The sequence below is a fragment of the Salvelinus sp. IW2-2015 genome, linkage group LG8 (assembly GCF_002910315.2).
Source record: "Salvelinus sp. IW2-2015 linkage group LG8, ASM291031v2, whole genome shotgun sequence".
Classification (NCBI taxonomy): Eukaryota; Metazoa; Chordata; class Actinopteri; order Salmoniformes; family Salmonidae; genus Salvelinus; species Salvelinus sp. IW2-2015.
In genome coordinates this window covers 38,945,066-38,959,453 of record NC_036848.1, presented here as the reverse complement: position 1 = coordinate 38,959,453, position 14,388 = coordinate 38,945,066, and the positions used below count along the sequence as shown (strand labels likewise).

Sequence of the window (14,388 nt, the reverse complement as noted above, 5' to 3'; positions counted from 1 at the left end):
TCCCCAGTGGGTGGGCCTACGCACTCCCAGGCCCACCCATGGCTGCGTCCCTACCCAGTCATGTGATTTCCATTGATTAGGACCTAATGAATTTATTCCAATTGACTGATTTCCTTCTATGAACTGTAACTCAATAAAATTGTTAACTGTTGCGTTTATATTTTTGTTCAATATACATTACCATGCAAATACATCGATTAGATGCAGTATTAGGAGCACTTATTGGAAAGTGGGACACTCATGTTTTATGTACTTTGCGATGGAACGTGTATGTGTGCCTGTTGAGCATGCTTTCAACATGTGCACCAGTCAGTGGCTATGTTCCAATTCTCAAAATCCAATGGACAGACAAATACTGTACACTGAATGAAACAGTCATTTTGAAGAGAGAATCCTAGCACCCTTGGGATTATTACCAAGATCAGAGCAGTGGCCAAAAAAGGGAGCGAGGAAAGGAAGCAAATTAAGAATTTTACATTGGAGTCATTTAGCAGACGCTCTTATCCAGAGAGACTTACAGGAGCAATTAGGGTTAAGTGCCTTGCTCAAGGGCACATCAACATATTTTCCACCAAGTCAGCTCGGGGATTCAAACCAGCGCCTTTTCGGTTACTGACCCAACACTCTTAAGGCTAGGCAACCTGCCGCCCCAAAGACAATTGGAACACAGCCACTGTCCTCCAGAGTCCATAGTGAATGTACAGTAAGATATAGACACCACCTACCTGTTGGACACTATACCAGGGTAGTAACTCTTCTGGTTCTCATCCACCTTCATGTCACTCATTAGTACAAAGGCATCGTGTCTGCCGTAGGCTCTGATAACACTAGAGCCAGTGACGGTCTCAGAGAAATGGGAGTATATGGGAGACCTGCTGACCGACTCCAGACGCTTTAACTGCCGAGATGTGGCCACATAAAATCTCTACAGCCGTGGGGAAGAGAGACGAGCAACGCATTATATAGTAACTGAACACTGGGATAAAGCTGTGACAGTAAGCAACTAGGAAGCGCACACTGCAGTAACACACGATATATAGTAAGGTCAGGGTTCACAAAACATCTGCAGAGTTCCTTTGACACACTAATAGAGTAATAGACTCATTTCATAGTGATAGATATATTTAATATTCATATTTAGCTAGCGTTTACATTAATTATCATAATGCTAGTTCTTGAACTCTGCGGATGCTCTTTCCACCCGGCCCATTCTACGAAATAAGGTATATTTAATTTGATTATCAAATCAATTTATAAATTATCCAGTACTAAACACATTTGATTACATTTTTATAAATTAACACTTCAATTTCCATTAGTGCTTAAATGCCATCATAATATTGCAGTGTACGGTTTGGCTTTTAAACATTAACACATTATTAAGGTCAAATTCATACATATAGAATAATTAAAGTCCCAGTGAGCAAGAAATACCCCTTTTTTCAATGATTGAGAGACACATGGAGAAGGTAAATAAAAGACAATGCAGATAAATCAAAAAGGAGAAGGAATATATGCGGATGTTAGATCATGGCGACCCAGTTAACATCGCTGCAGTTCCAGTTAGCAAGCGTCTCAGAGGCACATGTGAACACACAGAACCCTGCTTACATTCACCGTAAAGAACTAGTTTCAAATGTCTCACCGACAGAAATATATAGAGCCCGACCAATGTTTTTTTGGGGTCAGATTCTGATTTATTAGGGGACAAAACATACTGATATGTCTGCCGATATACTGTTTTACAGCAGGGAAATTTTTAAAAAGTCAAATTTTTACTCAGTGAATTTGCATAAATTGCCATTCAAAAGTGCAATTGTCCAATAACTATGCTTCAAATGTTGATTTCATACATCGTGACAAGAATGTATACAAATATGCCCCCTCGTTCTGAGAATGGCTGCATTTGTTCAGAAAAGCATGAGATTTAAAAATTKTTTTTACTGAATATTGGTTGACGGTTGAATTATCGTCTGATAACGATATAGCTGTAAAAGGCCAATATCAGCCGATAATATTGGTGAACTGATATATCGGTCGGGCTCTAGAAATATATCAGTTTTCCAACTTCTGGAAACTGCTAGCTACTGTACAATCGTTAAAGGAAATTATGACCAAGCACAAGCCCCAATAGCCCTCAGCGAAACATCCAAATGCAGATACTACAAACTAAACTATTTTCGGTCGGGATCACGTAATCTCAATAGACCTTCTCAATCAAACTGATTGGAAGGTTGAAAGGAGGTGATTGCTTGTTGATTTCTAGAAATTAAATCAGTGTGCTGCAGGTGCGTGGAGCCAGGACATGGTGCATTTCAAACTGATGAAAATCAGATTAAGAGGAGTCATGTCAATTGATGCTCAACACATTCTATCATTGAACAGCAATTTGAAGAAGCCTTGTGGCTCCTATCAAGTGTCGTAATTTTGTGGGCCAAATCTCCAGACGCAAAAAAAAAAAAAGAACACATTACAAAGCCATAGGGACCTTAATAAGCCAAATCATCTTAGTGTGTTAGTAGAGATAACATGATAGCCAAACAGTTATTCACAACAAATGGATGCTAAATGGATGTTTTGAAGTTTAACTGATTAGGATGAGTAATAAACGGCGGAATGAACATTCAGTAACCATGATGACACAATAATGCCTATTCCCCCCCACACACACTACAGTATTCACTACAGTATTCACTACAGTATTCACTACAGATACCGAACGGCTGCTCACCATCTAGCCCCAGTTGTTGACCGGCACTGATTCAGTCAAATCCTAAATTCAGTGCATCGAATTATCATAGCGAAGCCAAGTCAATGGAATATCAACAATCTTGGTTCTAATGCCATATGCTGAGGTTCCACATCCATATACCTTGGGGTGGTGTGAATTAGAAGAACAGCCGTTCCACACAAACCAAACAACTAGAGATTGGAGCCTTAGCCTACAGACTAAACCTCCACTCGCTAGTCTGCTACTGTATCTACCCACCAYGCAAACCCCACTGCAACACTAAGACAACGAGAATGATGGTCACATCTACCACAGCAAACTGCACACACAACAGCAGCAATCTACCAGCCCACACACACACACACGCTGTATTAGAGTTATTAATGAGTTGTGTCCTATTTACCTGGACCCACCAATAGAACACCATTAACGGCACTACGACTAGTAGGAACAGAGGGGTGAGGGCAGAGCATACGATCAGCACATTCACTGTGTACCAGAAAGTGCGCATCCATATATCAATATTGTCTGGGATGTGCGAGTCTATAATGTCCACGTCTTTGCTGAAGCGGTTTAGTACGCGCCCCGTGGGGGTGCTCTCGAAGAAGCCCTGGGGTGCCCTCAGCACCCCCTGGAGCATGTAGAGGTGCATGAGTTTGGCTGCCCGCAGCATGCTGTAGGCCTTGGACAGCAGACAGTTGGCCAGCAACAGCACACCTGGGAGAGGGGGGAGGGGCACAGGTGACAACCACACTASTGTTAATTGGATCTCTCTCTCTCTCTCCCTCCCACTGGTATAGAAGCCTTTGGCAGTATAGAGTAATGACCCAAATATTCACTTCCTGGGTCAAACACTAAAAGGCACTGCATGGAAACCCTGCATACCAATACCCTATAGAGTCGGACAAGAAACAAAAGAACCTCAAACTCTCTAATGTGCGGATGGATACCTGTAGCGTCAGACTACTACTTGCCTTTCCATTCATTCACCGCCAGAGGGCAGCAGCACACCAGAGTTCTCATCTTTCCTGTAAGCACAAACCTAAAACCCTCACCTTTAAATCAGGTCTAGGGGCAACTTCATCCTACGCCACTCTAGTCTAAATCCATGTTCTCCAGCTACAATACATTCTCCACTGTGCCCCTGAGAAGGATGTTGGGTGGTAAAGAAAGCACAGTAGTGTTCTGAGCTCTCAGCTTGATCGCCTCAAGAGGACCAGAGTAAACAAACAACAAGATCAGCTGAACTGAAGCCTCCTTCACTACTGTGTGTACACAGCACCGGCTGTGGGTGAACCAACCCTGCTGTGTGTGTCTGCGCGTGTGGGTAAACAGGCTGCAGGCAGGGCAGGAAGTGCTATAGGGCTGCTGAGAGGGAGAGAGAGGATGTGAATGCATAGTTAGGGGAGAGGAGACAGGGAGGAGAGCAAATGCTCTACAGATAACAGGAACACAAAAAGCTGCAGATAAAACAAAAAGCCAAAGGTCACAAAAACTGCTCCAACAATCAGGGTGCTGCATGCTGCGTTCAGGAACGTAAGCAACCCACTTTGGCAGAAATTGAAATGAAAAGGAGGGGGGAAAAAACAAGTATTACTTGACACCATAAACTCCTGCCCTAGAGAGTAGAGCAACCAACCATTAGCTCTTCAGAAGAGAACCAATACCTGGACAAAGATGTATATGAAAGCCAGCGGGGCTATGACCACGGCGAAGATGGGGGTGCTGGCCACTATGACTATCATGGTGGAGAGAGAGGAGAAGAAGGTCCCGAGGAACATGAGAACGGTGGAGGGCAGTGCCTCGTCAATGACGTAGATGTCCTTAGAGAAGCGGTTGATGACCCTGCCTATGGGGGTGGTGTCAAAGAAAGACTGGGGGGTGTGAAGCTTGTTGTCCAGGAGGGCATAGTGGAGCTTCCTGGCTGCTCCGATGTTCCCCATGGCCAGGGTGAAGGAGGAGACCATGACCAGGAGCCCTGAGATGGAGGGAGGAGGAAGAGAGGGAGGGAGCGGGGAGATGAGGGTTGAGGAGGCAGTGGGTTCTGTATGTGTCCGCTCTCATGAATGCAGAGACCCTTTTCAATTTCATTCAAATCAAGCTCACAGTGTTACTGGAAAAGGACCTGAGGTGTTGAGGCCAAGGTCCTCACACAAGACCAACCACTCATAGTTAGCATCATACAGTAATAAAGTAAAACATACAATTGTCATATACGCAGCAAAATCCACAACAACAAAACCTCTTCGGCACAAATGATCCAAACACCACAGACAAATTGTATGATTGAATATTGAGTACTTTCAGTCATCTTAAGGTGGATAGGTATCCTTATCCTAAAGGTACTGAACAGCAGGTCTCCTCACCTTGTGCCATGCCCAAAGCAGCATACACGCCCACCCTCATGCTGACATTCTCCTGGGTCACGTTCTGAGCTGCGTCATTGGTCCACTGGCTCAGCCAGACGTTGGCTCCGATGGCAGCAGCACTCTGGCAGCCGTACAGGAAACAGATGAAGAGGGACAGCAGAGGCCCTACTGCCTTGGCATACTCCCAGAACACCTTGCTCTTCACCTGAGGACAGGGAGGAAAGGGCAGTTAGAGGTCAGGGGTTAGAGATCAGTGGCTCTAAAGCTTTGGAATACTCCCAGAACATCTTTATCTTCACCTGAGGAGAGGGAGGAGACAGAGGTTAAAGGTCAGGGGTAAGAGGTTAGACATCAGAGGCCGTACTCTCTCGGAATACACCCGGAACAACGTCACCTGAGGGTAGGAGAGAGTAGAAGTCTACATCTTCAATCAAGTTTACTAAACTATGTATGKCCATAGCTCTACTCACCCTGCCTGTCTCAGCGGTCTCTGCTTGGATGAGTTTCGCCACCTTGGGTAGTTTCTTCTCTGAGTCAGATTCGGCATGCTTCCTCTCGCTGCACAGACGCTTCCGGACAGACCTGCTCTTTGGGTTCTCCAGGTCCCCTGAGATGATGCTGATCTGCCTTCAGGGAGGGAGGAAGTGATTGATCGGTCAATCAATAGTTGTGTATATCATACTTTTTTTTTTTTAAGTGCTTCACAGCAACTCAAGTCCAAAGCCCCATAAAATATGGCATTTATCTATTAAAGAGGTAAAACATACCGTAGAACTTTTAGCTAAATAAACAATCCCCTGCATATTAAGCGAGGGCTTGCAATTTGAAACACTGCATTTTTACCCAATAAAATGGTTCAATCAAACAACACTTCAACAAACTTTTCCCCCTGTCAGCTAGGGTGACCACATGTTCCGGATTGTACGGGACAGTCCTGCATTTTGGCCCTTTGTCCCGCAACCAAACAATCATGTCCTGCATTTTATCAACAACTTAAAACGCAACTAAATTTACAAAAAAAGGTTGATTTGGCCCATATTTCAGTCAGACTTCCCATTCATTTGATAAGAATTGACATTCCAACCMGTCTRTTTTGCAGTCACATTGCGCTTATGACAAGATATATAACATAAGGATGTGGTACTGATGATGTTAAACACTTCCCCAATCTGTGTTGAGATCTGATATTCTGCACAGTGCAAGATGAGACGCCAATGTGATATCGTCAACCAATCACATTTGTCAAATCTTTTCAGGCTAAATTCCAGCGGACAGTTATAACTACTTACAAAAAGTGTGCCTCTAACAAAGAGCTAAAAAAGTAAGTCAATAGCTGTATTAGACAGAAAGATATAAGATATAACTTGTGACGCTCTCCATTAGTTGCTTATTCAACATATTTGCTGCTACTTCACTCAATCCCGTTTTAAAAGTCTCCCTTCCTAATTGTTGTACATTCCCTGAGACCAACCAGAAACATTTCCTTGGACAAATATTCCTAGATTTTCATAACAACCACACGTGGTCTCTCATTTTTGCATCACCACATTTTACACGAGGCAAAAGAGGTGCACTTCAATTCATTCGCTTAGTGCAGCGGGAGGGGGATTTTTGTCCGGGGGAGGTGGCCCCATTGACCCGCATTTTATTTATTTTTTTAAATGACCCTACTGTGACATTTTATAAAAACATTGCAAATTGGCATGCAAAATGTCCGAATTGCCGCAGCAAAATCAGGCATTTTGGCCTGCAACTATCACACAAAAAAAAACACAGAAGAATCCTGGAGGGACTGCCTTATGAACTGTTACAGAGACTTATAAGTACCTTATGAACTGTCTCTTTGCCTCATTGACCACTGGTTCGTTGTCCACCATGTCTGTATGGTTGCTAAGGGCGTCGTCAGGGAAGTCTTCTTCTTCGTCAGTCAAAGCCTCTGTGGGTGTTGAGTCACAGTGTTACCGTGGTAATTATGTAGCAGGTGTACACACTCCTATAGGTGTTAGGCAGGGACAGCCAACTCTCCTCCTAGAGAGCTACTGGGTATTTAGGGTTTTGCTCCAACCCTACTCTAACAAACCTGAATCAGCTAGTAGCTTGCACACCCAGTAGCCTTCAAGGACACATGTTGGCACGCACTGGTGTAGGGGGAACAGTGGAACCCCGAGGGCATTAACATCAATAGAATCTGCTCTTCTGCTTTAGCACTCAAATTCAAATCTGGACCTTGAAGCCAGTTCCACTGCTTTTCTTCATTCTTCCCCTCTAAATCAGAGACCAATTTAAACCTGGGACCACTTACGAAAGCCCGTCGGAGCGGGGGGGGACAGGTCGCTGACTAGTGGTGGCAATTCAGCATGATACATGTCCATTGGGGTGGGGGCAGGGTAAAATGTCCATTGAGGTGGGGGGTTAATATGAAAACATTTAACTACACATAAGAAAACATTTGAAGTATTCCAAAGACAAAAATGTATGTGGTTTAACTTTAAGGGACACCAAGTGGGTGCAATTAATTACCAGGTGGAAGTAGAACAGAAAACCAGCATCGTAGGGTAAGATTCAAATACCCCTGTGCTATTGTAACTATAGTAGTTCTACCTGTTGCCTCGTCCTCCTCGATGATGTCCTCCAGGGAATAGTTCCTGAGGAACTCAGCGAATGCCCCATTCTGTTTGAGCAGCTCTTGGTACGAGCCCATCTCCGACACCCTGCCCTCCACCATCACCACTATGTTATCCACCTGCGGCAGGAAGCTGATGCCGTGCGTCACCAGGATACGCGTCTTGAGAGAAAAGAGGATCTGTCATTAAGGCTGGGAATTGCCAGGGACCTCATGATACTTTACTATCACGATACTTTATTATCACAATACTTAGGTGCCGATATTTGGTTGCGATTCTATACGTTTCACTATTCTATCTATATGTGTTGCGATTCTATACGTTTCACTATTCTATCTATATTGTGTTGCGATTCTATACGTTTCACTATTCATCTATATGTGTTGCGATTCTATACGTTTATTCTATCTATATGTGTTTGCGATTCTATACGTTTCACTATTCATCTATATGTGTTGCGATTTCTATACGTTTCCACTATATCTATTCTATATGTGTTGCGATTCATAACGTTTCACTATTCTATCTATATGTGTTTGCGATTCTATACGTTTCACTATTCTATCTATATGTGTTGCGATTCTATACGTTTCACTATTCTATCTATATTGTGTCGATTCTATACTTTCACTATTCTATTCTATATGTGTTGCGATTCTATACGTTCACTATTCTACTATATGTGTTGCGATTCTATACGTTTCACTATTCTATCTATATGTGTTGCGATTCTATACGTTTCACTATTCTATCTATATGTGTTCGATTCTATACGTTTCACTATTCTATCTATATGTGTTGCGTTCTATACGTTCACTATCTATATGTGTTGCGATTCTATACGTTTCACTATTCTATATTGTTGCGATTCTATACGTTTCACTATTCTATATGTGTTGCGATTCTATACGTTTCAACATTCTATATTTTCACTATTCTATCTATGATGTGTTGCGATCTATACGTTTCACTATTCTATATGTGTTGCGATTCTATACGTTTCACTATTCTATATGTGTTGCGATTCTATACGTTTCACTATTCTATATCGCTATTGCGATTCGATACTGAGATTTTATTGCAATTCGATGTTCTAATAAATCTGCTTAAAACATGTTGACTCACCATTTAAAAAGAAGATGAGAACAAACTATAGAAGGAGAAATACCTGAGCTAGAGAATTTATATTTGGAGTCATAGAATCTATACAACATCTTCAGGTGCTTCTACACCTGCATTGCTTGCTGTTTGGGGTTTTAGGCTGGGTTTCTGTACAGCACTTTGAGATATCAGCTGATGTAAGAAGGGCTATATAAATACATTTGATTTGATTTAAAAATAATAGTGATACTATACTGTATACATTTTTCCCCCCATCACTTAATGTCATGTTAGTTCAATTATTCTTAGTGTTGCATATGCAGCAGGACAGTGAACATTCAAATATAGGAAGTGACACTCACTATAATAATGAAACAACCACAAACACACTGCACATGAAAGCCCCCCCGAAGACGTTGTGTATTACACATATTGAATTTACACACCCAAGTCTGTACATACGTTTCTTATCAGCGCAATAAAGTCGTGCATTTGATACTAAACCAACAAGTAGAGGATTGAAAATAATAAACCACAGATAAGAGCTACCATTTCCTCTATTGTAGGCGAGGACTCTTCAAAATGGGGTTTTACTATGTGAACTAGACAGAATATAGCTCATGTACTTGTCAGTTATGAGGAGATTCCCACTGTTGTCCTTTTTAACATGGCCATGTATTGCCATACCACCAAATATTGTTGATAATGGACAAGATATCTAACCAGTTAATGTCTCTGCTACCACTCAGCATGTGTCTCTCTTCTTCTGTAGTGTATGGAGAACAGAGCAGAGTGACTCTTCTACTCACCTTGCCCTGCAGCGCCCCCTCTGGGCCAATGACGTGGTCGAAGATGTGTTTGGCCACGTGGGCGTCCACGGCAGAGAGAGGGTCATCCAGCAGGTAGACGTCTGCCTTGTTGTACAGAGCTCTGGCCAGACTGACCCTCTGTCTCTGACCACCTGATAGGTTGATTCCCTGAGAGAGAAAGAGAGAAAGGAGAAAGAGAGAGGAGAAATAGAGAGAGGAGAGAAAGAGAGTGGAGAGAAAGAAAGAAAGGAGAGAAGAGAGAGAGAGAAAGAAAAGGAGAAATAGAGAGAGTGGAGAGAAAGAGAGAGACAGAGAGAGAGGAGAGAGAGACACAAGCAAATCACTGATCTCAAAATAAGTTGCTTTGTTTGAGACTCGAAGACTCATCTTAGCTCCCAGAACTGATGCCTTTAGTTGTGGGCTAACATGACCTTTAGCCCCAAAAAACAAACCAGGTTAGATTCTATTCCATCTCCCTACCTTCTCTCCGATCTCGGTCAGGTCTCCTCCAGGTAGTACTTCCAGGTCCTGGGTCAGAGCGCAGGCCTCCAGACAACAGCGGTACTTCTGCTCGTTGTAGGCCTTGCCAAATAGGATGTTGTCTCTCAGAGTGGCATTCTGGATCCAGGCTTGCTGCGGGACGTAGGCCACCGAACCCTGAAAGGAGAGGAGGGAGAAAATTCAGTACAGCTGGGAGAGGAGGGAGGAAACTCAGTACAGCTGAAAACTACAACTGGACCCAAACAATCAGTCTATCAATCGTTCAATCAATCAATAAAGCAATTGACCCACTAATCAATTCCTCAATCGAGCAAATGCCCCAGTAAAATCAAATCAACCAACCAACCTTCAGTTAGGATAATTGAATTCAGTGGACATACCTGTATAGAGATGTCTCCCTCCATTTTCTCCATCTCTCCCAGTAGAGCAGACACCAGAGAAGACTTTCCACAGCCGACATGTCCTACCACCGCTAGCAGTGAGCCCTGGGGCACCATCAGGTTTATACTGGGGGACACACACACACAGTCAGTGCATTCTTTCCCTTGAATAGTTATTGTCCTTTGCATGATGCAACTTGCCAACATACTTGTGTAGAGCAGGAGGATCTTGTTTTGCCCAGGTGAACTTCCCATTGACAACAGTCACTGAGCTATCTGAAGGGGAGAATGCATTGCAGTTACAAAAACAGGAACCATGACACAGCATTACCAAACTGGCAAAAACAGAGGGAGTTACAGAAGGAAAAGCAATGACTGTGGAATCCGTCCATCTAAATCCCTTAAGTCACCTCAACTTAAGAGTCTAAAATGTTATTATTACAAAAGCCAAGAGTTATGACGATGCAAAACTGAAATTGATTACATAATCCCTCATAGTTTCTATTGAAAACCTAACCGCCGACAGTAATGGCAGGCAGTGGTGCCATGGTAACGGCCCATGTAAGCATGACTCAGCAGTAACCATAGAACTAGGAATTACAATAGTAATTTAATAGGATCTCTGGCAGAAACATAGACAATTAGAATGCCTCAGAGGCCCCGTCCCATTAGCTTTCTTCTATACCATCCCTTCATGTCAGTGAAAACCTAAGGGGTATCGGAAGGGCCTAGGGGGTGAAATGAAACCAGCCCAGCCAAGTTTGGGGTGGTTCCTTCTTCAGCTGGTTCAATGTTCACCTGTGGCAGTGTTAGTCCGGTCCACAGACTCTGGGTCCAGCTCATCATGACTCAGGAAGTCCTGGATACGCTTCAGGGACACGCTGGCCTTGGAGTAGCAACAGAGTCAACACACTCACACAACGCAAAAGCATGCACAACATCCACAGGAGGAATGAAAGAAGGAATAAGAGGAGGAGTGAGAGAAAGAGGAATGAGAGAAGTAGGGGGAAAAGAAAGTGACAGAATGAAAAAATTGAGAGGAGTGAGACAAGGAGAGAAAAGAAGGAGTAAGAGAATGATAGAGGAGGAGAAGAGCCTACCTGTACGATACAGCTGATGACTTGGGGCAACATATTGAGAGGGAACCGTAAGATGTTGAACAGAGACAAAGATACAAAGGCTTTCTCCGCGTCTAAAATGTTATTTTTATCCACAGTCACATACACTGCAAACGTTGTCAAGGCAACCTGAGGAGACATAAAAAAAATATTTAAAAAAGCTTGGAAATAGATCCTCTGGACAGCTCATTGATCTGCAGCTTTCAGTTGTACTCTGTCCATCTAAAATAGCTAGCTAATAGTCAGAGTTAACCTTCCTTCCTCCATGCAAAGTGATATAGCGCGTACAACAATAATAATATAGGCGTGTGTGTGTGCGTCCCGTACTAGGAATGGTGCGCTGGTCCAGGCCACGGTAGACAGAGCACCGAGGTAGGCCGTCTTGCGGAGCACATTGAGCTCGTTCTGTCTGATCTCCAGAACCTTGTCTTTAAAGGAGCTCTCCCAGGCGTACAGCTTCAACACTTTGATCCCGTTCAGAATCTCGTTCATCAGTTTGATGCGAGCGTCCTTGTACTGCATCTGCTCCACCTTAAGAGACAACAGGAGGGGGGGTGGAGAGAGGGAGGAGGGAGAGAGGGGAGGGGGAGGTGGGAGATATCCTCTGTCCATGTCAAAACAATGCTACTTTAGAGATGTAGACCGCTTGGCTYTCGAAACGTTGGTAAATAAATGAATGCGTCGGATCTAACAGAGTGTCGCTTTTCCTTTTCTTTTAAAATACCTTACTTTAACACTCATTAAAAAGGGGCTTTGATAGCTGCTCAAAGACAAAAAAGCACAAACATTTCAGAGCAAACTGACAGACCACAGAGTTTTTGAAGTACAGAGGCGCAAAAAAAGGTATAGAACACTTCACTCATCTTTCCACCCACAAGCCAACTAGTTTTAAGAGCAGCCTGCTCACTATAGTACAAACTCACAGGAGATCTTTACAGTGCTTTGGTGTTTGATCATGAGCATTTTTGTGGTAAAAAGTTGCACACGTTTCTACTTTGACACACTTGGATGAGAAGCCGTTTGTTCAATCTATGAGACTTCTTCAACTTAATTACAATCATCATCAACACCATCCTTCTAATCGTGATCATCACCACTACTTCAACGCCATATCACAAACAATAAGCAGAGGGAGGTGTGTATACCTGGTAGGCTCGTGTCTTCACAGCAATGGCAGCATTTAAGGGGATCAGCAGGATCATCACAGCAACACCAGCCAGCACTGACGGACCCAGATTCTACAACACAGAGATAAGGCATAATCAATCAACACAACAGAGATTGACCCCAGAAAGACCACGTATGACTAATCAACACAGAGAGCAGGGGAGTAATCATTAGTCGGATTAAGTTGCAAAACGTTAACTGTTAACTTTAGGAACCAAACGGAAGCAAACGGAGTGAAATGAAACAGGGAGGGACCTAGAAACTCGTTTTTGTTGCTAAATGTTTTCCGTTTTGAAGTAAACGGTTTCCCTGGCAAAACATTTTCTGTTGCAAACGGAATCCCACTAATGAATACGCTCCAGGCACAATCATTCTGGATCTCATCTCATTAGATCTATTCCCCATACAGTGCACTACTTTGGCTATGGTGGACTAATAAACCCACCTCCATGGAAAGAACCCACCCACCTGCCACAGGAAGTATAGTGCCAGTATGATCTGAAGTGGGGCGGACCACAGCATGTTGAGAAAGGTGGTGAGATCCATGAAGCGCTGAGCGTCCACAGACATCAGGTTGACTATCTCTCCCACTGTAGTTGTACGTTTGGCCGCGTTCGTGATGATCAGAGACTAGGGAGAGAGAGAAAGGACAGAAGAGAAAGACAAAAATACTATTTTCACCACTGTGTGTGTGTGTGTGTGTGTGTGTGTGTGTGTGTGTGTGTATGCATGCATGCATGCTTCTGCTTGTGTGTACCTTCCTGTAGATGGCTCCTATGATGGAGGTGCGGAGCCTCATCCCAGTGACGAAGCAGTACTGGAAGTGTTGGTGCAGAATGAGAGTCTGGAGAAAGGCTGCGAAGAACATGAGGAAGGCCAGGGCATATCCCCACCAGGTGGGAGCTCCCTTCTGCTTCGTGAATGAGATCAATAACCTGGAGGGAGGAGAGAGGAAGATGGGATAGTAAAAACAAAGAAAAACCCTTGAAGTAGGTGTGTCCAAACTTTTGACTGGTACTGTATATACAAAATACATAGATTCTGTAGACTGATGAGGAAAACAAGCACATTAAACATGACATACAGTACCAGTCAAAAATTTGCACACACCTACTCATTCAAGGGTTTTTCATTATTTTTACTATTTTTAACATTGTAGAATAATGGTGAAAAAATTTAAAAACGAATTAAATAACACATATGGTATCATGTAGTAACCAAAAAAAGTGTTCAACAAATCAAAAATATATTTGATATTTGATATTCTTCAAAGTAGCCACCCTTTGCCTTGAGAGCTTTGCACACTCTTGGCATTGTCCCAACCAGCTTCACCTGGAATGCTTTTCCAATAGTCTTGAAGGAGTTCCCACATATGCAGAGTACTTGTTGGCTGCTTTTCCTTCACTTCACTCTGCAGTCCAACTCATTCCAAACCATCTCAATTGGGTTGAGGTCTGGTGATTGTGGAGGCCAGGTCATCTGATGCAGCACTCCATCGCTCTACTTCTTGGTCAAATAGCCCTTACACGGCCTGGAGGTGTGTTGGGTCATTGTCCTGTTGAAAAACAAATGATAGTGGGACTGAGCG

General features: G+C 43.3%; 1 protein-coding gene across 7 annotated transcripts in view; it reads right to left on the bottom strand.

Moving 5' to 3' along the window:
- Nucleotides 1-14,388, bottom strand: part of abcc3 (ATP-binding cassette, sub-family C (CFTR/MRP), member 3) — a 56,265-nt gene that overhangs the window by 6,434 nt on the left and 35,443 nt on the right. Inside the window, exons 1-17 of one of the 7 annotated variants that reach the window (XM_070444922.1) lie at nt 14,133-14,250; nt 13,558-13,735; nt 13,269-13,430; nt 12,779-12,871; nt 11,961-12,164; nt 11,616-11,762; nt 11,314-11,401; nt 10,725-10,791; nt 10,516-10,642; nt 10,115-10,291; nt 9,635-9,802; nt 7,702-7,885; nt 6,928-7,036; nt 5,571-5,727; nt 5,098-5,305; nt 3,135-3,448; nt 726-925 (exon numbers count right to left, since the gene is read on the bottom strand). In XM_070444922.1, coding sequence (XP_070301023.1) covers nt 726-925; nt 3,135-3,448; nt 5,098-5,305; nt 5,571-5,727; nt 6,928-7,036; nt 7,702-7,885; nt 9,635-9,802; nt 10,115-10,291; nt 10,516-10,642; nt 10,725-10,791; nt 11,314-11,401; nt 11,616-11,762; nt 11,961-12,164; nt 12,779-12,871; nt 13,269-13,430; nt 13,558-13,668 — 2,516 coding nt within the window. In that variant the 5' untranslated portion in view covers nt 13,669-13,735; nt 14,133-14,250. Of the gene's footprint in view, nt 1-725; nt 926-3,134; nt 3,449-4,398; nt 4,710-5,097; nt 5,306-5,570; nt 5,728-6,927; nt 7,037-7,701; nt 7,886-9,634; nt 9,803-10,114; nt 10,292-10,515; nt 10,643-10,724; nt 10,792-11,313; nt 11,402-11,615; nt 11,763-11,960; nt 12,165-12,778; nt 12,872-13,268; nt 13,431-13,557; nt 13,736-14,132; nt 14,251-14,388 lie in introns of those variants that run through there. The other 6 variants (XM_070444921.1, XM_070444920.1, XM_070444923.1 and 3 more) reach the window with 6 other exon arrangements.